General features: G+C 43.1%; 2 protein-coding genes across 5 annotated transcripts; one reads left to right on the forward strand and one right to left on the reverse strand.

The window, feature by feature from the left end:
• Nucleotides 1-2,598: 2,598 nt before the first annotated feature.
• On the forward strand, nucleotides 2,599-10,077 carry SERINC3 (serine incorporator 3). 2 transcript variants are annotated; one of them, XM_062589628.1, is made up of 10 exons: nucleotides 2,599-2,709; nucleotides 2,926-3,087; nucleotides 3,584-3,777; nucleotides 4,376-4,455; nucleotides 5,149-5,286; nucleotides 6,161-6,330; nucleotides 7,060-7,150; nucleotides 7,565-7,742; nucleotides 8,179-8,406; nucleotides 9,155-10,077. In XM_062589628.1, the coding sequence occupies exons 1-10, from the start codon at nucleotides 2,671-2,673 to the stop codon at nucleotides 9,291-9,293; spliced, it is 1,419 nt and encodes a 472-aa protein (XP_062445612.1). In that variant the 5' UTR covers nucleotides 2,599-2,670; the 3' UTR covers nucleotides 9,294-10,077. The 2 variants fall into 2 exon arrangements, with proteins under 2 accessions (XP_062445612.1, XP_062445613.1); XM_062589629.1 differs by lacking the exon at nucleotides 2,599-2,709 and having other exon boundaries at nucleotides 3,073-3,140.
• Nucleotides 10,078-10,449: 372 nt separating this feature from the next.
• TTPAL (alpha tocopherol transfer protein like) lies at nucleotides 10,450-19,567 on the reverse strand. Of its 3 annotated transcripts, none has more exons than XM_062589631.1 (5): nucleotides 19,527-19,567; nucleotides 18,115-18,567; nucleotides 17,189-17,382; nucleotides 15,096-15,206; nucleotides 10,450-14,352 (listed from the first exon to the last, which is right to left on the reverse strand). In XM_062589631.1, exons 2-5 carry the CDS (start codon nucleotides 18,551-18,553, stop codon nucleotides 14,077-14,079), a joined length of 1,020 nt encoding a protein of 339 aa, XP_062445615.1. In that variant the 5' UTR covers nucleotides 18,554-18,567; nucleotides 19,527-19,567; the 3' UTR covers nucleotides 10,450-14,076. The 3 variants fall into 3 exon arrangements, with proteins under 3 accessions (XP_062445615.1, XP_062445614.1, XP_062445616.1); XM_062589630.1 differs by lacking the exon at nucleotides 19,527-19,567 and adding an exon at nucleotides 19,060-19,351; XM_062589632.1 differs by lacking the exons at nucleotides 15,096-15,206; nucleotides 19,527-19,567 and adding an exon at nucleotides 19,060-19,351.
• Between the last annotated feature and the right edge of the window lie 3,851 nt (nucleotides 19,568-23,418).

The raw sequence follows: 23,418 nt of genomic DNA on the forward strand, positions 1-23,418 counted from the left end.
GAGTGCAGACTGTGCTGATTTTTGCCGATTTCATATTGCAGGGGCTTGACAGTCTAAAGCAAACCTCGAAGCAGAGGAGAACCACAGTGGAACATAAACTGATTGCTTGTGCTTCTCTGGGGATCACAGCAAACAACACATGTTGTCCTTTGAATGTTACTGGTGAATGAACACCTGTACCTACAGCATGCTGCTAGATTATACCCAATGAAAGTGATTTGGGAGAGCCATAAACTTAATTATATTTATACTTGGAAGGACTTTTTATGCTGCTAGAACATCCTGACTGTGTAGAAACTATCAAGTATATCCATTTAAATACTAATTCAACTCACTAGTGGTTCAGCCAGTGGTTCTCTATGCTCTGGAGATCGAGTCAAAGGGCAGTCATGAACAGCACTGAAAGCTAAACGCTTCACAGAGCGGAAGTCCAATAATTAGGAGAGGTATGTTAAAGAGTTGATGCCATTGCCTCAACATTCTGAGGTGTACGCAGGCCAAAGCACAGTAAAATGTTTACATCTGTATACAGGTCAGAATGCTAATACTGGAGAAACACAGATTACCTACTATTTTAAAATTTTTACACTTGATTTGACCCAGCTGTTCCAACTTGCAGTTCCCTCTGTTAAACAGCTGGCTGAAAGATTCTGGAAGGTCAAAGATTTATTCAATCACAACCTGTATGTGAGAACTGTCACTTGTAAAAATATAGCCCATGCAGACCACCGACCCTCACATATTCCAGGGAACATTGAAGAACGTTCCGCATTTTTGTTATCAGGGCAGGGAGAGACCCTTGAGACTAACAAAAATAGCACTAACGCACAAGCTTGAGTGACATTTTTTTATTAGCTCAATAGCACAAAGAACTGCAGAAAATTACGAATGACTATATCTGGCACATTTCCTTTAACTATTACCTAATTTCAAGGACTGTATTATAGGCCCTTCAGACAACTAACATATAGATGTGTACGGGATGCACCGCTTTATTCTGCTGTCAAAACTGATTAACATACCAGAGCGGGGTATTTTTGTACAAATTAGGATAACCTCCTGCCATATCCTGTGTCATTCCCATTGCTGACAATAACCTGGCTGACTTCATCCTTATCTCCTGTTAAACACGTGTTGTTTGAGGTGATGTTATGCAGAATCAGAAGACTTTTATGTTGGGAAGTAAAACAAGCCCTTGGAAATCCCTTGGACAGTGGAAGGAAAAAGCTTCATATGTAAATCCTCTGCCCTTCCCTAGCATAATTCAGTGGAGGATCTCATAGTACTTAACAAACTTATTAGTCTCATAAATTTCCTGTGAAGGAAATATCATTAGACTCAGGATTTAGCTGAGTTTCACCACTGTGTGAGTAATATGAGATGATCTACCCAAGATTGCTGGGGAGGGAACACAGAATTTGGGACTCTGCCTTCATTCTGCGTACGCTCATGTGCACAGAAGAGTGGAGTAGAAGGGATCTGGCAAAAGCCTGCTTACAGATCCAGCTGGTGCACACAAGAAGATAAGCAAAATATGTTAACGATAAGGTAAAGGTTCGTGTATTATCTGAAGGAAGCACAGTTTCAATGATTTATGGGTGTGATCTCTTTCTGAAGGAAGTGTGTGTATTTTCGTGAACGATGCTGATTAAAAAATACTGTTAACACAGTTTTCACACATTCTTATTAAAGCTGCTGGCAGAAAGTAAGTGACTGGTTTATGAGAAGCTCTTTGTCATTTCTTGGCAGTTTAAAATGCCAGTAAAGCTTCCATTCTGATCTTTTTGTCTCTTTCTGTGACAGCTGCAGTTTTTTCTGAGAGGTCCACGTGGGGGAAAGAAGGGTCTGCCACAGCAAGAGACGATGTGCGATGGCTGGAACTGCTGTAGCCAGACCACAGCCTCTAACTCTGCGTAACCTCAGCCGCCGGTAACGTCCCCAAAGCCACCCGGCTCCCTGCGGGCCGCCCGGCCGCTTCTCTCCGCCTAAAGGAGAGAGGCCTCTGCCTTCTGGGCAGAGGCAAAACGGTGTCTCTCGCCACACAGTCCCTCTCCCCGCTCTTCCTTCCGTTTTAAGGGGGTAAATCTCCCGCTTAGCTCGCTGGGAGCGTTGACGTTACAAAGGGAGCGTAACGCGAACGGACACGGACGCGCCGGGCAACGCGGCCCCTCGCCGCCGGGGGGCGCCATGGCGCCGTCCGGCGCGTAGGGCCCCGCGCGCTGCTATGGCAACCGCGGCGCGCGGGAGCGCCCCCAACCGTCTCCGCGGCTGTGTTGAATGGCTGGAAGCCCTGCCAATCACTGTGCCACTGCGGAGAACCCTTATTCATTGGTTCGCCTGCTGGTGAAGACGCCCGCTCGTTGCCCATCTCCACCAATCAGCGAACCCTCTTCTATGACCTCGCCGCTTCGAAGAAGACGGAAGGACAGAGCAGAAGGACCAATCCCCGCCGCTATCGCTTCCCATCTCCCCACCCACTCCCGCTCCGTTCTGCCTCCTCATTGGCGGGTAATGGCCCCTGGCGCGCGGCGGCATGGCGGGGGCAGCCAATGAGCGGCGGCGACGGCGGTGCGGGCCGGCGGCCGCCTGACCCCGCGGGGCGGAAGCAGGAAGTGGCGGGACCGGGGACGCGGCGGCGGTGGCGGCGCCATCGCCATCGCCATCGCCATCATGGGGGCGGTGCTGGGGGTCTGCTCGCTGGCCAGCTGGGTGAGTGCGCCCTTCCGCGGGGCGGCCGCGGGGGGACGGCCCGGCCCGGCGGCGGCGGCGGCGGCGGCGGCTGCCGGGCCGCGCGGGGCCTCACGCCTAAGTCGATAGTCACCGGGGAGCCTGGCCGGGAGCCGGGCCTTCCCGTGCCGGTGTGGCCGTGCGCCCTGCGGCAGCGCGGAGGGAGGGGCCCTCACTGTGCCTGTGTCTGCCCTTCAGATCCCCTGTCTGTGCAGCGGGGCCTCCTGTTTGCTGTGCCGATGTTGTCCCAGCAGCAAGAATTCCACCGTGACGCGTCTTATCTACGCCTTCCTCCTCCTCCTCAGCACAGCGGTTGCCTGCATTATGCTGGCGCCAGGGATGGAAGAGCAGCTGAAAAAGGTGTGGAAGGGAAAACCTCTTTTAAACTGTTTACTTAAGCGTACCTCGTGCCAGTGAGTATTGATTCTTTTTGCTTGGAATGGATTACACAAGAGACCAGTGGGGTTGTTATGGCTCAGTTACAGTCCTGTGAGGTGGGGATGACCCCTGAGTTAAGAGATAACACATAAGAGATAACACATACTGAATGGCTTCTAGCTGAAACAGCAAGTGCAGGTTTTTAAGCACATGCCTGGTCTCTGAAACTTAACCAGAGTAGGCCTGGAAATTGTCAGTCACAGGCCTGCAACTTTGATACTTTAATCTTCCCAAATGTTTTTAGTGATGACTTGGGGAAAGAAAGATGATAAGGTGTCTGCTGTCTGGCTGAGCACAGAGCTTTGTATTATCAGCTCTCCCAGAAAGGAGCTGGCAGTGAACCTTAGCTGTTTGAGTGCTTGAAGACTGTAATTGCAAATACAGCAGTAATTTCACAACTTAATGTGTCATTATTCAGGTGCCTGGATTTTGTGATGACGGGCTTCATACTCGGATACCACATATGAATGGCTTTCTCAACTGCGATGTGTTTGTTGGATACAGAGCTGTCTATCGAATCAGCTTTGCCATGGCAGTGTTTTTCTTTCTCTTTTCTCTGCTCATGATAGAAGTGAAAACAAGTAACGATCCAAGAGCCTCTGTGCACAATGGGTATGTTTGTAAGCCAGCTGGCTTGTCTTATAACTTGTTTCCTCCCTTTCTCCTAAGCTTCCTTGCAGAACAGAATGGCAAATTGCTTAAGCATACATTGACAGTCTTAACTTTCTTTTGAACTAAACACAGACTAATGATTCAGTCTCATAAAAGACTTTTTACTCATGTTATGTGTTCGGTGATAATATGAAGCTAGTCATCATTGGTAATATGCTGAAACTGGGTTGTTACCCCTTTCTGATTCCACAGAGATGTTAGACATTCAGTTATTTTATTCTCTGCCTTGCACTGAATCTAGCACTCATTGAGCCATTCGCTGAACCGTTCTGACTCAGTTATCCAGCAGAAACTACTCACTGATTTAACTGATTTGGTTTTGGGTCAGATTACTAAATTATTGTAGAATAATTTGAGTTGAAAGGGACATTTGGAGATCATCTGATCCAGCTGCCTGGTCAGAGCAGGGTCAGTGTGGAGCAAGTTGCTGAGGGACTTGTCCAGTGAAGTGTTGAGCATCTCTTGGATTGCAAGTCCTGTAAAACATAGCTATTGTGTGCAAAGTAAGACCAATGCTTTTGAATTTCTTCTTTTAAAGGTTCTGGTTCTTCAAAATAGCTGCCATTGTAGGTATCATGGTTGGAGCTTTTTACATTCCTGAAGGACCTTTTACAAGAGGTACAGTTAATACATAATCATAGAAGTCTGTTTAATAAACTCAAAACCTTTCACAGACTATGGGCAATAGGTGTGATAGTGGAAGTTGTCTTGTAGAAGACTCCAAGCCTATTTCTTTACAAGATCTTGGGTCACTAAATGTTTTGGTGACCAGCTGAAGTAATGGGGTTAAGCAATGTATTTTCAGGAGAATAGGTGCTGTGTATTAATAATTCATTACTCTGTGACACCACCACTAGTGGATTGAATCTTCTTTCACTGTTTAGGTTAGAGGTGTCTTGGCATACTGTCTGTGACAAGTGCTGAACACTTCCCAAAGTCTCTGTCAAATCTTTGCAAGAAACTTTTATTGTCTAGCTAGAAAATTTTGTTGATTCTCAAAGAAATGTGGCATGATGTTGCTTAGGTGCACAAAGATGTCTTGCGTTAGACCTTGAATTCATTCTGAAAATACGTTGGGCTACATGTTCTCATGCTCAGGTTGACTAGCACAGGCTGTCCCCTTAAGGAAGTTGAGGCTCCTTGCATGCTTCCGTGGGATGGAGGCCAGAGAGAATAATAGCATCTGCATTTCTAAATATAGCTTCATTTTTTTTTTCATTATTCCCCTGCAGTATAATTAGGAGCTAATTCTTTCTCTGGTAGTGTGTGAATGATGAAGGTTAACCCTGTTTTTCTTGCCCTCTCTTCTAGCCTGGTTTGCTATTGGTGTTTGTGGAGCCTTCTGCTTCATTCTTATCCAGTTAGTGCTTCTTGTGGACTTTGCTCACTCCTGGAATGAGAGCTGGGTTGAGAGAATGGAGGAGGGAAATTCTAAATGTTGGTATGCAGGTAGGAATCTTTGACTGGAAAGGATTTGTTTCTGCTGGTCAGTACTCTGCATAATGTCACTTACTATTTTGCAGACATATCCTAGAATTAAATTCTGCAGCCTCCTTAAGTAAATATTTGGAATTAGGAACTGCAGTATTGCCCTGTTCTCATTAAATAAAACACAAAATACTCTAGGCTTCTGACTGGCAGATCTGATAGTAATAATAAACAGCACTTCACTTTCTTGTCTAGTTTACATGCCTACGCTGTGAGTGCTGAACTAGGAGCCTAGAGCTCTTAATTCTAAGTCTGCTTTGCCACCTACCGTACTGACATCCTCTGGAAGTTAGTGATGTCAGTGATGGTGTACAACAACAGCAAGCCTGCCTCACCTCACACGCCTGAGCTGACTATAGCAAATAAAAAGTGCCAATTTTTGTGGTTCTCTGTTCCTAGCTAAGAATGCTGCATCAGCATTTTGTGGTTCCTTACAAAGAACGCAGCAGAATGGAAATGAAAATAGGTGGCCTGTAGTGTAGAAGTCGAAATTCAGGACTTGTCATGCCCCATTATAGCGTGCAAAGAGCACTCATTGTTGACACTGCCTGGCTTGACAGTACAGTTAAACCAATTAAACTGCAGCTGAAACACAGATCCTATTCCCATGATGCCAATAATTGGCTTTCCTATGAGCTATAGTACCTAATGAGCCAAAACAGAAAATTAGCCTAATACTGCCTAATAACACATTCTGCCTGTATATCTTTCTGGACGAGACTTCCAAGTGGGGAAGGGGGACTGTCCCGCTACAGCAGTAGTTAGCCATTAGGTCACCTTAGATATATTGTATTGTCAAACTACACCTTTATTGTAATGTTTTTTTTCCCTCCAGCTCTGCTCTCCTGTACAAGCTTGTTCTATGCGTTGTCACTGGTTTTTGTTGTACTTTTTTATGTTTTCTACACAAAACCTGATGACTGCACCGAGAACAAGTTCTTCATAAGCATTAATATGATCCTGTGCATTGCTGTCTCCATTGTTTCTATCCTTCCAAAAGTTCAGGTATTATTTTACTTTATTTTCTTCAGAAATACAAAACAGGAAAGTCACGTGGTTGTACCAATTCAGCCAGACATAGGAACTTTAAAGTTTGGTTGTCATAGCTATGCTAGCCAGGAATATTTTAAAAACATAATCTTGTTCTGAAACCAATGTGCTATGTAGTGACGTATTTCCTGTAGATAGGCTTTTTTTGGCCAGCGTGGTTCTGAGTGCTGAGCTTTGTTCCCATGGAGGACATGGCTGGCATAGCTGTAGTGGTCAAGGTTCTGGCAGGGCAGAGATACCTCTCAGGTATCTTTCAAGAGCAAAATAAACTGGGAATTTATCGGCTTAATACTGTGACTGCCAAATTATGGATAAAAGTGTTTAATATCGATAGGAAGCTTGCATGTTACTTGATTTTTGAACTGGATATTTCTCAGGTAAATGTGCTAGATTTGTATCTACAAAACTGCTAAGTAAATTGGGATTAACTCAGTAAGAACTTTGACTGGCACACAAAACCCCTCAATTTGGTTTTCTTAATCCTTTCGTATTTTAGTTATTTGTATATATTTTTTTTCACTCCAGGAGTTTCTACGTGTCTTTTAAGCATAGAACAAAGCCCAGGGCATTTCTAAAAACCAAATTGTTTTCATGCTAATAATTGTTAAATCTGTAGCAATGGAGATTAAGTCCAACTAAAGGTAAAACTTGCCCTTTTGACCTTGGATGGTTGTCTTTGAACAGGAACATCAGCCTCGTTCCGGCCTCCTCCAGTCCTCTGTCATCACTCTCTACACCATGTATCTCACCTGGTCGGCCATGTCTAATGAGCCTGGTAAGCAACTGCCTGTCTTAAGTAATATATTTTGGTGTGAAAGCCGAATTTGTTGGTGGGGCATATTGTTATTAGAGATTGCTGTGTGGGGATTGCTTATCTTCTGTCTAGATAAAATCTAGTGAGAAAGAGTAAAGCTGATTCTACTAAAACCATTGAATTGCCTCTTTCCAGAACTAACTGGAACTGGGGCTATTTGTGAGGGAAAAGGAAATCATGTCAGGGTATTCTGATTGTTTTTGTACCATTGCCTAACTCACAGAAAGAAAAAATATTCTGTACCAGTGCTGCTTCTGGGGAATTAGACTCAGCAGTTAAAGCAAATGAAACAATGCGAGCTTATCTGTCATCTTTTCTTAGTTAAATGTAGCGTAAAAGCTCATCTCTCTTAATCCGCCTCTAAATCCCTTTCAGAACGAAGCTGTAACCCAAGTTTGCTGAACATCATTACGCAGATAGCTACACCCACACTTGTTCCAGCAAATACCACTGTCATACCTGCCACTCCAGCTCCGCCCAAGTCCTTACAGTGGTGGGATGCACAGAGTATTGTTGGATTAGTTATCTTTGTCCTTTGCCTCTTGTATTCCAGGTAGGATCTGTATTGCTTACAAATGATAAACAATTGGGATTTTTCTGCCCTTTTCACTTGGATCTGGGTCCAAGGCAAAAACGTAGCTGCATTCGCTCACATTCCACCTAGGTGGTCTCAGACCCGAATCAGATATAGCTAATAAAATGCACTTCTGTGTATTCTATTTTGTGGATCAGCATAAGCTTTATTAGCCTGATTGAGATAAAACAAAATGTGTTTCAGGATGTGAACTGGGAATACTGCTTAATTAGGTTAAAGAAAGCTCAGATTGAAATATAGCTCTTTAAGGAGCATCCTTATGCTTCTAGGTTAAAAAAAAATTTATTTGCTAGCTGCAGACATCCGTATGATCTATTGCTTGCTTTATTAACAAACACAGCCAACTTCATAAAAATGAGTTTTTAATCATGTTTCCCTTTGGTTTACACTGCAGCATCCGCTCTTCAAGTAACAGCCAGGTGAACAAGCTTACACTGTCTGGGAGTGACAGTGCCATTCTGGAGGAGACTGTGGGAACAGGCAGCGGGGCTGCAGAGGATGGAGAAGTGCGTCGTGTCATGGATAATGAGAAGGAGGGAGTTCAGTACAGCTATGCCTTCTTTCACTTCATGCTCTTTCTTGCCTCTCTTTACATTATGATGACACTCACAAATTGGTACAGGTAAGAACAAGACAAAAAGTGATAAGCTGTTATGTGCTTGCCAGTATTTCTGTGTCGCTAGATTCTTGCTCTTTAGTGTCTTCGTGCCAAGCTGTTTGGAGTGCTGTGCCTATGACAGATGCATTAAATCGTGGCTCTCTATTTTGTGTTAAATTCAGAGTTAACATTCACAGAATAGCAAAATCAACAGCTGGAGTCCTAGCAGACTGCTTCACAGCTGCAAGGACAAAAGAAAACAAAAAGCTTGGTCACCCTCTTTCAGCTGTGCAGGTAATAGGAAGGATGCATGGGAAAGTGGCTTGAGGTGGCCTCCTGGGAAGTTTGAGTCTAGCCTAATGTTACTGGCTTTTCACACTGAGACTGGAGGGACACGTAGGGAGAGCCATGCATGCTGTGTTTAGATATATGCTCTGCTGCTGCAGCTTGTAATAGCTTTCCCTAGGATTGGTGGACTGGGTTAGCGTATGAATAGCTGCTGCTCTGTGAGCATACTCGTTACCAGGAATCTGAAGAAGGGTTTGCTTTAAGAGTAGTACATCAACATATACAAGGTAGTCCGTTCTGAAAAATTGGATGGCAAGAGGTCTACCAGGGAGCCACAGGAAGTTGCTGGTTTGGTTGTCTCACCATGTTCCCACAAAGGTATTTGAGTGTCCCAAACAATTCTCCTAATTTCAGATTAGTTTGAGCAGGAGCAAAGTGTGGATGGTGTCTCAAATACCTAGTAATTGATTTCTTTACTTTCTAGCCCTGATGCAGATTTTAAAACAATGACAAGCAAGTGGCCAGCCGTGTGGGTGAAGATAACCTCCAGCTGGGTTTGTCTTCTTCTCTATCTTTGGACCTTAGTGGCTCCTCTTATTCTTACTAATCGGGACTTCAGTTAAATGACTGCATCTATCCGAGCATAGAAAAGTGGGGAACTTCTTGCTGAAAGCCAAAATCTTCATGTATTGCTTTAGTTATTAAGGCAAATATTGTCTTTTCTTATGTTCACATTAACATGCAGGATGATAGAAAGTTAATGAATTGCACAGTGCTTGATGCAGGATCAAAATTATTATCAATTATCTTTATCTTAAACTTCAACCATAGTTGGTTGTTATTGCATTTTTTTTAAATTCACTACAACTGTGCTGCTGAAGCACAGCCTCCCACCCTGTACTAATAGCTCCAACTTTAATATTGAAGTAACATTTAGCTAAATAAGTAGTAATATATTTTAAAGAATAAGTTATATTTGGCATAATGCACTGGTGTACTAATGCTTCAGTTACTGGAATTGTAAGCCATATTGCTTAATTTCTACATTCCACTGCAAAAGCTTATTTAAATGAGACTTATCTTCCTGTCTTGTGGCAAGACACCCCCGTATTTCTCACCAAGAGAACACAACTTTAAGGTTGAAAAGTTGTTAAGAACAAACTTGCCCTTTCTAAGATGCAACTTCTATGGTAACTTTTTTTTTTTAGTAATATTTGGCAAATATTAAGTGGTAAGTGTATGACTAGCTTAAACAACTTCATAATTATGATGAAAAAAAATAGAGCTCCTAATTAGTTTTCACTTGTGTGGTATGCTTGTAAGAAGTAATGCATATGAAGTGATCATTATTGGCACTAAAGCATTTGCACTGTAAACTCATTTGAATAAAACAGACTAACTACTGAAGCTGTCTTAGCTCTGTTGAGAAGTGTTAAGGACCAGGGCAGTTATTCTCCAATGCAAGATATGACAAATAATGATTAAAAAGCTAATAAGCCACTATAGTGGCCAGCTGACATGACTGGATGTCTTTTCCAGGCAGCAAATACTAAGTCACAATGTCAGTACTATATACATATATATTTTTTTTTTTTTGAAACAAACTGCATATTCCCTGAGATTCTCTGAACAGTGAATCCACCTTCTTGAAGTTGTTCAGTAAGTAAAATTTAGTATTGTAGAAAAAAAGCACACCTTTTCTAGTATAAGGCTGTGGCAGTTACACTAGGTTGCAACTGTGTGGCACCTAAGTATATGCTGCTATCTGCTTTTACAGTAAAATACCACAAGGCAGTACAAGGTAAACATATTTAAAGCATCAAATTAGCAGCTGTTACAATACTGTGTTTAATTACAATACTGTGTTTAATTACTTAATCATGCATCATAAAATTACACTTTTTGACCACTTGTATTTTATAAAATACAATATAAAAATAAATTTTGTCAAAATAAGATGTACACTTAACCCAACACCTTTAGGCCCACAAACAACAGAAGGCAAAATTATTAGCTTGAACAACACTAAACAACTCATGCCAAAATGAGATTAAAAAAAACAAAACACACCCACTCTCCTGAAAATACCTCAGTGTTTGTAACACCCATTTGTAATAGTATAAATTCAAGTACTTTTATTTACAGTATGCAGCTAAGTTTTGTCCCATGTAATGCCAAAGCCTCAGCTGCCCCTCTTATTATGTGCTGAATTTGGCAGGAATGGCTTAGGTACTAGCTAGGCAAAGCTTATAACCTCTAGAATCAGTTAAAAGTTTCTTCAAGTGAAAAAAAATCACATCAAGTTTCAGTGCTGTGGGAAAAAAAAACCTGTAAAGTAAAGAGCTTTTCCTATCTACTCTCTTAACCTGCAGGTAAGGAGACTCTCTACATAAAGAGAGTGTTTATTTTCCAAATGCTGACATAAGAAATTCTGGGAATTCTGGGATGAAATTGACTTCTTTCCTAGTAAGTGCTAAAACTCAAAGAGCACTTTCAGCTTAGGAGTCAGGTGCATGTAAGACAGCTGTGCTTTCTGTAAGACAAGCTAAGCACTAGTTAAAAACCTAGAAAGGGTTAGAGATGCAGCTGAATGAAGATGCTGCTTTGTCTACTTAAGTTCTAAAGCCAAAAAGGGCAAATCTAGAAGTAATATTTAAAGGGTTGATCAGATAAACCTGGCTTAGTTCCAGCATCCTGATATAAACTGCAAAGCATCTAGCTTTAAGAACAAGATGTTCTGAGTGTAACAGGCTATTTTCAACTTCATTCTTAAACAAAATAGGTAAGTGTACATCATTCAAGCAACTGCTTTAGTTTTTCTGTGAGCAGGAGAGAAAGTAGGGTAGATGGATCTAGTTTGCCTATCATTTCAGGCATAAAAGAGAATGTAAAAGCCTGAAAAAAGGCCCTCAGGCCTGGTTTCTGTAGATGTTCCTCAGGGGCAGCCTTCTGCTAAACACCTGTTGATTTCTTTTGTTAAAGATACTACATAGAAGTCTGAATATTCAAACTACCTCTCCAGTAATAGTTACCTTAAGAGCATCAAAGTAGCTGTACTTAAGTGAGCTGTCAAAATACCACCACTTCAAAACTTGCAGCAAAATTAATGAAGGAGTATCAAATGCCAGTTGTACCTTTTCCTAGAGGTAAAGTGTTCTTTTTTTTTTTTTATTGTACATGGTGGCTGGAATTAATAGGCACTCAAGCAATATAAACATTGGTCTCTATGTTCTGACCATTAAACAGTCTGGGACCTTTTTTAAGTCCTGGTGCTTTGTGCTAATGCCTTGCTAGATGGCACAAAGAACTGAATTAATCTCTGCAAAATATGCAGTGGATTCTGGTCAGAAATGAGGAAGAAGTGGCTAGCAGTGCATTTCTGCCTTATCCTAAGTAAGGGAAAATGATGTGTCTTTTTCTGCACTTAAGGTAATAGCTGTCAAAGAGGAGTAATATTTATAAAGGAAGAAATTTTCCTCATTTTAGGAATTTGACTTTTTCTATCTTCCTACCTATGTTCTAAAACAGTTGAAGTGATGAGTTCCTTGCTCCCATTAAAACTATGAACTGCCATCCAGGAAAAAGCTTCATGCTTGCTTCCTTTTCAAACCTGGTCTCCTTTTTATAATGCTTGAACGACAAGCCTGGCATCTGCCACCCCCCTGTCCCAGGATGAGGTCTGCTGCCAAGTGAGGAAGTCATTATTGTGGTGGTGGAGGGCTTTTTGGCAACATAATCGTGCTGTAAGGGGACTGAAAGGAAAAGACATTCAAAACAGTTTGGCACTATGAAAAATGAATGTCTCAACTCCTCAAGATGTTATAGCTTTGTATTTACAGAACATAACTGGTACCTATATCATACTTGGCACTAAATAAAGATTTCAGCTAGAAAAAGTGCTGTGGGGATGAGGCTTTCAGTTAGAAGGGTTGTTCTTTTTCACCAATAGTGAAATATCTCACCTTGATATAGTTCGGTGTGCTTTTCTTCTTTCCTAGTGAGGTTTCCCACCTCTGCACTAGTTTAGTGCAGAAAAACATGTGCAAAGAGTGTGCAGAGAGTTAATTTCTAATTCAAGACTATCAAACAGAATGAACTTGGGAAGTGGGAACAGCTTATTCAGACACAGAATATCTTATTCTGACTTGATATTGTAGTCTTGGTTCTGACTCTAGACAAGGACCTAAAAGCATAGGCACACAAGCTATGGGTAAATATTACAGAGGGGTTAAAGTCTAACTTCATACAGGAATACAACCACCAGAGACAAACAAGGTCAACAAAGCTGAAAGCAAAGTTGTAACATTTTGCAAAAGAGTAGACAAGCACAGCAAACAAAATGCTACCACACCAGAGAAATCTATGTATGTGCTTTCAAATACCCTGTCCGCATTTGGTTTCACAAAGACTTGAATTCAAATTCTGCCAAAGTAACACAGCTAAAGCAGCACCTTGCTTTTTTACATGAAATATTGCCTTTTATACATTATATGCCAGCTGCTACAAAGCCTCCTTACAAATTCTACTTATGGATTGCTTACTGAGTTCCTTATCACAACCAGCTGAAGGAAAGAGCAACTGAATGTGAGAAGGTGACTAACATAGCTCATTATTATTTGGTCCTGAACCTCAGAACTTGAAATTGTATCTAATCAGAAAGCCTTAGTACCTGATCTGAAAAAACTACTCTTTTCTGAAAATGGAGATTGCATCTGTTTGTAATAAGGTTTGATAAAAATGTTGCAATAATCAGTCCAGCCAGGTATAAGTCTTCCTTCTGTGAGGAAGTATCATAGAAAATCTCCACACTGACATTCATGGATGAGAAATTCTTACTCTGTATTAATATGAACCAAAATTCATTTGGATATTCCTGAAAAGCCAACTCACAATCCAGACCAAGTGATAGAGCACAGACTTTACTTTTTTAAGCAATCTCCAGTGACAGAACTACATTTGCAAGGTGCAAAAGCAGTTTTCTTGTCTTGGATTATCAGTGTTTTCAGAAGGTGAAGGGAGGGAAGGGAAGAGATGATCACCAAGCTAGTAAATCAGTGTTTTTACTTTTCACCTGCAGGTGAGTAGAGAAACTATCAAGTTTATCCTACTGCAGTATATTTCCGTCTTTATCAATAGGAGGAATATGCCAGTTTGCATCATTCACATACAGGTTAACAACAACATATTCTAGATAGCTTGGCAGCTATGTGCTCTTTTTCTTTATCCTCCACAAACTCTGCCTTGCCCCCATTGTGCCCTTTTCAGCTTCCTTTGGTTCTACAGTGTAAAGTGCCGCAGCAGTCTGTTCCTAAACTGCAAGTTTAGGAGTAAGGCAGAGTTCACAACATCACTTATCTGTGTACAAGAGGTCTTAACTGTGCTGGGAGGCTTCCCTTCACTGGCTGGTTAATAACAGTAATAGAGTTGAGGTTTCATGCCTCGCAGAGAATCGTCACACTGCTTTTCATCAGCATCCCCACTCACTAGCATGTCATGGGGAGAGCTGTCACATGGGAGAACCAGCTGCGAGAAATCATGTAGAAAATCCTCTTCAGATGCTAGCAGCAACTCATTCCATGCTGAGATGTCCAGCTTCCCTGAAGTACCACCATACTCTTCAGGAAGGATCACTGGAGGAATGTTTTGATGAAGAGAATTCAGATCACAGCCATGAAGAAAAAACTAAAGAAAGCCAACAAAAGCATTAATAATGCATATTAAACACTTTACAACATATTACTAAAACAATCAATGGCTTATTTTGAGTTAAAGAGCCAACATTAAAAATGATGCCTTTATGTGCATGACTGCAAGTAGCAGCATACAGCACGGGGCAGGTGCAGTTAGACACATCTATGAGACATTTGAAGTCTAGTGCAGTTTAAATCCCTGAAAGAGGGGCTCTAGATTTGCTGTTCTGTGTGGAACATGTGACTTTAGCTTGTGTCCAGTTCATTCACAGGACTGGAAGTACTTATCTGTGTGGAGAAAGGCATCATCCTTTGCAGGTAGAGGCAGCCCTGTGGTGAGAACACTAGTGCCTTGGACATTGGTATGAAGGAGAAGAGCAAGGAAAGAGCAACACAGCATTTCCTGTTATACTACCTTTTAAACAAACCAGTGCTACCTTGGCCAGATAATCCAACCCCAGAGATCAAATGAATGGTATGTAGCATATGTACTAAAGTCAATATTAATATTATGGCAATATTAAATCCTTCAAAGTCTTCTCTCTGTCATGGAGAATTTCCTCAACAGGCACATTTTAAAAAAATAAAGAGATCCACAAGGCAAAAAGAGACAGTTAGACCAAGTAAATGGCACCGAGCTTTTTCCAGTGTGAACTTTCTCAATAAATTTTACATGTATGTGCCAAGCAAGGAGCTTATCATTAACATTAGTATTAGTATGATACAAATCCTTACCCGGTTTGCTATCTTTTCCTTCAGAAAAGGCTTGATGATTGCAAAAATGCCTTTGAATATACGAGGCTCATTTATTATGTTAACAGCTTTTATTCGAATGGGGAATCCATCCTGAAGGGTAAAGAAGATTTTTATAGTACAGTTTAAAAAGCATTTACCATCTTTCTCTGTTTAAACTCTCCTGAGCCTGACTGCCAGCACAACCCACTGGCTCCCAAGTCACCTTGCAGTCAATAAAACAGACGTGCATCTTGTGATAGGAAATGGCTTTAGAAGAGCTGCAAGTAAAAAAACGAGAGGGGAAAACTTGGCACACAGATAGTGACTTTGGATTGGTAGACACACTGCTACCATTAAGTCTTCATTTCTAATGTTCTTTATTTCCCCTGAAAACATGCTTAAGCAGTTACTATACTTCTGGTATTTCTAACCCTTATCAGGATGCAGTTACAAAGTGAACCGCCTGGCTTTCGAGAAGTGGGTACACCATCCTCAGAGACAAAGGAGATTGGCTCAAATGACATTCCCAACTACAGGATTTGGGGCCAGAGCTAGTCTAAAACGTTCTTGTATACAAGAAAGAAATCTAATAGCACTATTTCTCCGCCATTCCAAATATTCTGTCATGCTAAATGCAGAAGACAGAAAGGCTCTGCAACTGCAGATCCCTTCCCTGCATTTTGATAGTCAGAAAAGAGTGACAACCAGATCAGGTGCCAAGGGAACACACAGTACCTTCTACGTAAGACAGTTTAAAACAAAAGTTAGGTAAAGGATGTCTATTGAAAAGATTTACTTGCAGAAACATTTTTCAAAAGCAAAAGCTCATGAGCAGCAATTAAGGGCCCACATGCCTAAGTGAAGTTTCTTTCCTCCATAGCCAGCTCTAAGTTTACAAAGAAACTAGTCAGTATTTACGCTGAAGAGCAGATGCATGCACTGCAGCAGTATTTTTCTCCTTACTAGTGTAAGTGAATCAGCTGCTCCTTACAGAAGCAGCAGCTTAGCTAGTTTGAGATAAAGGTATGGGCAGTATATGAACATGTTGCATTCTTCAGTTTCAGCTTCTTTTGTTTTGTTAATAGCTTCCACTGATAATAGCAGGACACCCATTGCTTTGTTTGTGCAAATTAATATGGGTTCAGGCAGTTTTACAAAACATTTAGATCATAATTTAAAGGTGTATGCAAGTTCTATAGTTTTTCTTAAACCCACTAGTCTCATCTCAATAAACTCCTGGTTCCCTCTATCCTTCTGTATGACCCCAACAGATGCAACAAAAACACAGCCAGCTCAGGCTAGAATAAAACTGGAATGAAAGTAATGAGAAAATGAACCCACTCAAGAGAAGTTTTCCTCATCTCACTCCTTCAGATAGAATGAGGGATCAACAAGTAAAATCATCAGTTCTTGCTGCACTTTGACCAGATTACTCCTCATTCCTTTCACCTTCCTATTTTTACACCTCTGCTCGTGCATATACCTTGCTCTAATTTGTTCTCTGTTGCTTTCCCTCCAAACACCTACTTTGAGGTGCTTTTTAGTGTCTCTTTTCCTGGCTTTCCTTGCTCCCCCCCCCCAACACTGAAGCAGCCTCTCTTCTCAGGGACCAGATGGAAATCCTCCTCAAATCACACCTATTCAAAAGTTATCTCTGCAAAATTTTTGTAGCAATACTTGAGCTTGCACTAACCCAACGATAAGTAAGTGACGTGTTTCAGACAGAGAACTCTTTAGACAGGAACCATTTAAATGACAAGAACAACTTGTCATCATTCAGGCAAAAGGATACCTTCTCTGTAGCTGTAATTCACTGCTCTCTTCCTTATCACGTGGCTAGCAGGATAGACTTTTTCTGTTCTAACTCAAACTTTGCATTTCTAACTCAAATTTAGATTTGGGGGATGTAGAAGTCAGGAAAAGGTAAACATATGTTGGCAAGGATCCAAGAAATTGGTTGGGCAGAGATGTGTTACAACTTTTCTAGTGAAAACCAAGATGCTTAAGTTTCTAGTGACATAATAAAGAACTCTAGACACAGAAGCAGTCATTTACAATGCACAAGCTTATTTTCCCACCAGTTCAGGTCTTACCTGAAGAATTCCAATCACTTTTTTGGCTACAAAAGGACCAAAATGAGACGCCTTAGATAAGCTGACTCCTTTGTAGTCTGCCAGGATTACAATTCCATTCACCTGGGTCTCTTCGGACTGAATGAGTTTTTCTAACGTTAAGTATATGGCACGAATGTTCTCAGTAATCGGATAATTACTGGGTGTCCATCTGTCTGAGGTTACAAGACATGGATGGTAAGTCGGAAGTAAATATAAGCTAACAATACACATTCCAAAACCTGATTTTTTTATTTTCCTGGTCTCTTAAGTTAGTCTTTAATAGCCACAGTCCTAGCTCAGAGCAGCCTTTCTTAAGCAAGAGAAAAATGGCAACTCATCTTTACTTCAAGAAGCAAAGGTTCAGTACTCCTTGTGGTTTTAAGAACCCCATTCTCGACCCAGCAGAGATTATTAGAAGCAGCTTCAGCTCAGAAAAAAAGCAGGTAAATGGAAAAGAGGAGAATGAATGAAAACAGATTTGCAGCAAGCCTGGCAGCACCAAAAGCACACTAAAAACTGTTTACACTGGAGTCAGAGCTAGAGGCTCCCCTCTCCACTTACTGTCAAAGCAAATTATAAGCTTCTGACTGAAGGACAGCAGACCTTTTCCAACTTGAGTTACTAAACATTATTTTTTTTTTTGAATTGCCTAACAATTTTCTCAACTCACCTCACTGCATTTTGCTTTTTACTCAACTGCAGTAATTGCTAAAACAGGAAAAGGAATTGGTATAATGTTGTCTAACGACAAAAGCATTCACTTGCAAGCTAGTGAATTTTCAAATTTTAAAGAGAACCCAAGTACTCTGCATAAGTAACCAGCATTCAAAGGACAGCAGGAAATAGTTTTTTGGCCCAGGCACACCTCAAAGGTAGAGAGCGAAGATATTCATGCATTTCAATACCTGGGCGGATGCAGACAACATGGCGTCCCTCTGGGTCCAAGTGAGGCAGCACAGTGACAAAACCAGACTCTAGCACAGGCTTTACTGCAGATGGCTTCAAATTGTTGAAGACCTCAGGCCAACTCCTCCTACAGGTGTGGTAGTTCACTAGAAGCTGAAGTGCTCGATCATAATCAAACTTCCTGGCTCTGAGGAATCTTAGCAAAAAAGCATCGTCCAAGCAGGTCCCCAGTGAAGGATAGTCTTTACACACCATATCTCGGAGTGCCTGCACATCACGAAGCCTCCATTCAGGTTTCTCTTGGAGCTCTTCTCGGGCTTTGGTAATGAGGTCTGGAGATAGTGAGCAAACATACTTTGGACGATCTGGCAGGAACTCATTGTCTGATGGAGACCCTGCTGATGGGCTTGTCCTGGTGCAGTCGCTGTCTCCCGACATAATACAGCAGGAATCTGCCAAGAATCAAGCACTACACGTGACAAACAATCCCAAAAACTAGTAATCATAAGTATTACTTACAAAAGCATGTAATTATATTCTGTAGCCCCCAGTTTCTCTGCTGACAGCAGAGACTACCCTGCTAGCAGCAATACAAGAGCCACAAGTACAGCTCAGACATTCTCTCCTCCTAGGATGAAAACGTGCAGCTTTCTCTATTCTCTTTGCAACCTATGCAGGGGGTGTAAGACAAATAAATAATTTTAACACAGAAAAGTTGCACGACTTCATTTGTGAAGAAAAGAATTTAATTTGTCCAGCATTTATTTCTTATGCCTGGTTGAAAATGGAGAATGTGCCCTAATGAATGTATCCTCAGATTCTGTATGAAAAGCCAATCAAGCTCCACACGCTGTTCAGAGAAACTCTCCCCGCTGAATGCAGACAGCGGGGAGTTTTCATTCTCTTCTTTGGAAATATGTGCATCAACCAGCATGTCTACTCACGCAAACACTTTGAGCAATTCAGGAGGAGCAGCAGCATTCCCAAAAGTGCACTTCAGGAACACAAGACATTGCTGCAATCCACAGACTGGATAAACCGGTAAGAAAATTACAGCTCTTGTGCCAATACTCCACGGGCGTTAAAGCAGGCTTAATCCAATTTTCAACGTGCTGCAAGGACCGCAAAACCAGGACCGAATTTCAAACCCGACAGCGAGCGGATGGAGCAGAGCGCAAGACGGTGAAGCCACGAGCCCGGCCTGCCTCCCGCAGCCTGCCTCGGAGGCGCAAAGCCGGGCCCCCGCTCCGCGCCCCCGCGGCCACGGGCCCGCCGCCGCCGTCCCGCCCTCCCGGCAAGGGCCAGGGCGCCCGGGGGGCTGCGCCGCGGAACGGGACGCCCGCGGCCACCGCCCGGCCCGCGTCCCCGGGGAGCCGCCGCGGCCCCTGCCCGCCCGGCCGCCCCGCCGTACCGGTGTCCAGGCGGCGGCGACAGCGGCGGCGGCGCCCCGGAACCACTGCGGCCGCCGGGAAGCGAGGCGGGCCCGCCCCGCCCTCCGCGCATGCGCACAGGGCCGCGGGCGGTGGGCGGGGCTTCGCCTCACGGCGGGCGGGAAAGCGGCCGGCGAGCGGCCCGGGGCGGGGCCGCCACGCAGTTATATTTCATTCGTGCCCGCCTGCCGCGGGCAGAGGCTGTGCCGGGACGCGCTTGCCCGGGGCTCCGCCCGCCCGCCTGCCCTCCTGGCGGCCGGTTCTCCCTGTGCCGAGCAGCGGCTTTCGGGTTTGGGCTGCGCAGGGGCGCGGCCCGTGCTGACCTGAAGGCCTCAAGGAATGGGAAATCCTGCGTTTTTCTTGGCTTCCTGTTCTCTCTCTAAAAATGATACTCTGGTAATTTCCAAGCTGCCTGACCCTGGGTCTCCCTTTGCGTGGATGACTTTGCATGTGGTGAACGAAGCGCATTTAACAAGATGACGACTAATACTTGTAAAACCCCGGCAGAAATTCTCGCATGTAGCAGTGATTTCCGTTAGGAACCCCTTTGGGAATCTCTCTGTAACCTAACTCTCGATCTGTGTAAAACGTGTTCTAGTGACTTTGCATCATGGTATTGCATAGACTGGACCAAACACCAATAAGGCAAGTTTTGGTCTGGTTTTGGGAAATACCTTGGATTGGTGAATACATTTTTTTTTTCCCTCATTAGTGTCTACACATTACAATGTGAGGCAACCCAAAATACTGGTTCATGGAGGACAGTTCTGCCGATTAATTGCTTCTAATCCTGCTTTTTAACTTCATAGCTTTCCAACCACTATTGACTAATAATAATTTTTTTTTGAGATAGAGTCTTACCTTGAACTGATCTGCAGACAGAGCTACCAGATGCCAAACAGCAAACAAAAATGTCATTTCCCCAGGGCTCTGTGTCTGCCCAGTGCTGGGTCTTCCTCCAAAGCCACTCTGACAGCCCCTAATATCAGTAATTAGCACATATATTTGAAACAGAAACAATCTCTGAAAATATGAGCAGACGTGAAAGCCGATTGGGAAATGGGACCACAGCACCATGTATGGGTCCTGAGAGCCTTTTCCTCCCAACAAGATCTCGTGAGTGAGCTGAAACCTGGAGCAGTCACTTAATTACCTGGTCAAAGCTAAGGCAGGCTGGAAGTAGTGCTGCTCTGTCCAGGGAAATGCAAGTGACTCTTGTGGTGGGATGGGAGAGGGGAGGGGATCCCAGAGACAGGCATGCTGTAATCAGAATCTAAAAGGAGAAAAGTGGGGTTTTTGTTTTTGTTGTTGTTTTTTCTTAAGAGAATCCTGTGTCCTTTACTAGCACAGGAGGGCTGTGGTCTTTCCCATCTGAGCTCCCCGCTGCCCAGCCTGGATGAGGACTGGAGGCTGAGCTGTGGGAGAGCCATACGGCATCCAGCACACTGGCATTCTGATTGGCATGCTGAACCTCGCTGCATGAAATTCACAGTAATAACAGAAAAGGGGGTCACTCCCCAGGCTTGCCAGCTTATACAGAGTCCGACAGGGAGCAGTAGGGATGGGGAAAAAGTGACACAAGTTCGGCCCCACTGCACTTTACTGGACAAAGCATGTGATTGCAAAAGGGATTCAGTGTACTGCTGGGGACTGTGCCCAGGTGGGAGAGTGTCCATGTGAGTTCACTGTGCTCTGCTCTTTCCTGTTGGTTGTAACCCATATTTTCAGCCAGGAGAGGGAGTCAAAGACAGACGAAGACTGGGAAGCCCCGGATCCTTCAGTGCAAAACCTGGCCTTTCTCTAGCATCTGAGACTCAGCTCTGCTTTGTTTCTGTTCCAAGGTTTCATCCTTTCAAAGCTGAGTATTGCAGTGACACTGCAATTACCAGTATTGCTGGTAAATTTCTGCAGCCAGAAGAGATATGCAAACATAGCAGCAATTTTAATGTGTCATAGGTGTTTACCTGTAGGGAGATGATTCAGACAAATGGAATATATTGATTTGTTCCCATGCTGATGTTCCCGTCCAGTGCTGCTCTGGGTCCAGCCAGCTCAGAGCTGGGTGCAGCCAGGCAAACATGTACACTAAGCTGGGACTCCAGTCTGGTTCTGTGTGAATTAAACCAGTTTGTAACTCTACTCCATGCCCTTTTCAATAGATCATACAGTAACTGAGGGTGGAAGAGATTTCAGGAGGACACAGACCATACGTTGCTCCTATTTCTGCTCTTACAGCTCCTGGGCACAGAGACCTGAGGCGCAAGCACGAGGAAAGCAGCAAGCTGGGAACTGGGCCTGGTGTCCCAGGGTAAAGGCATGGCCTAAACTTGGCAGCTGCAGAAGTGTTTCAGAGGGAACTGTTTCTGGGAGGGAGTGGTCTGGTCCCTCTAGAGGAAGGGAGGGAAGGAGGGAGAAGGTGTGTGTTCAGAAGGCAAGTCTGTGGCCTCACAGCTGAAAGGGTGAAGGAGATTCCCTGGTGTATCTGATTCCAGCTGATTACTGAAATTAGCAGGGGGCAGGGCTGACCCGAGAAAAGGATTAAAACACTAAACAGCCAGGAAGTACTGGAGTTGCAAGCAGGAATTTCTGTTAGAGGGTATAAAACCTGGTTGGAATATGCACCTTGAACAAGGGAGGAAAAATTAGTGGAGAGACAGTCCAGGCCTAGCTGGGTAATAGCTACTGTAATAGTGTGCTAGGAGTATGCAGGGATATTTGAAAGGACTGATGTGTCAAGAAAGATCTGTTTTGGGGGACAATATGGGCAGGAAATAAATGCAAATCTTCAGCAATCAAGTTAAGGTAGATGTGGAAAAGAATATTTGGAAAAAGAGCCTCAGACAGGTAAAAGAGAATATGAAAAGGAGAAGTGTGAAAACTGCATAGTGAGGAAGGACTGGAGATGAAATACAGTCTGGAGATGGTTCCCAAATTAAGTAAGTATCTTGCCTCAGTTTTCTTTATGTGGGGAATGCTGAAATGGAAGACAACAGTGGGTGGTGTATGGAAATAAGGAATTCAAGTATCCAGCCAAGTTAAAGAGGGAGTTTTGAAAGTACTGGCATGTGAAATCACAGGGATGGTAGCAAGGTTTCTGTTAATTTCCTCTAACTGATGTTGGTGAAACAGTAAAGGCAGAACCTATCTACAAGGAAGCAGAAACAAACAAAAAAAAAAAAAAAGAAAAAAGAAAAGAAACATCTGGACACTAACAGTTCTCTCTTAGCTGAAGAGTTTTGTCCTTACCCAGTGTTGTGGGAGGGGAGGGACAGAACACACTGGGTGCATGCAAACCTCCACAACTGAGAAGAGAGCAATCGTGCCTACCCTACCACTTCACCTGCTCCCAAATCTGCAGTGTTTTGCAGGCATTTCAGTCAAGGGTTTTGTTACTTGACCTTGGAGGCCACACCTGGAGCCTCGTGAGGAATCCAGCCTTTCTCGTGTTCATATTTCCTATCACATGAGATGCATGTTTGTCTCAGCTCTGCTGCTCCTTGTTGCTCCCATGCCCTGCTGTTGTGTTATAAATGAATGGCTGTTGATGTTGGTTGATATTTAATGAAGGCCATGTAATACTCTTCATTCATTTACTTATCCAAACAATCTTAATATCCAGCCTGGGAAAGTTATCTTGGCTTCTTTAATATCTTCCACCATTAGCAATAAACATTTTACAGTCTTGGCAAGTTGGGTTATTAGTCTGAGGCTGGAAAAAAAAAGCTTGACTTCAAACAGCAGTGCTAGCAGAGAAAGCTTTAAACTGATATTAAATGACTAAACTGTGCAAACATAACAGTCCTGTAATAAAGATAATCTACATACAGTTCAGTCCAAGAGGTGCTTCAGTCCTTATGGTGCTGGCTGAGCCAC

The sequence above is a fragment of the Rhea pennata genome, chromosome 16 (assembly GCF_028389875.1).
Source record: "Rhea pennata isolate bPtePen1 chromosome 16, bPtePen1.pri, whole genome shotgun sequence".
Classification (NCBI taxonomy): Eukaryota; Metazoa; Chordata; class Aves; order Rheiformes; family Rheidae; genus Rhea; species Rhea pennata.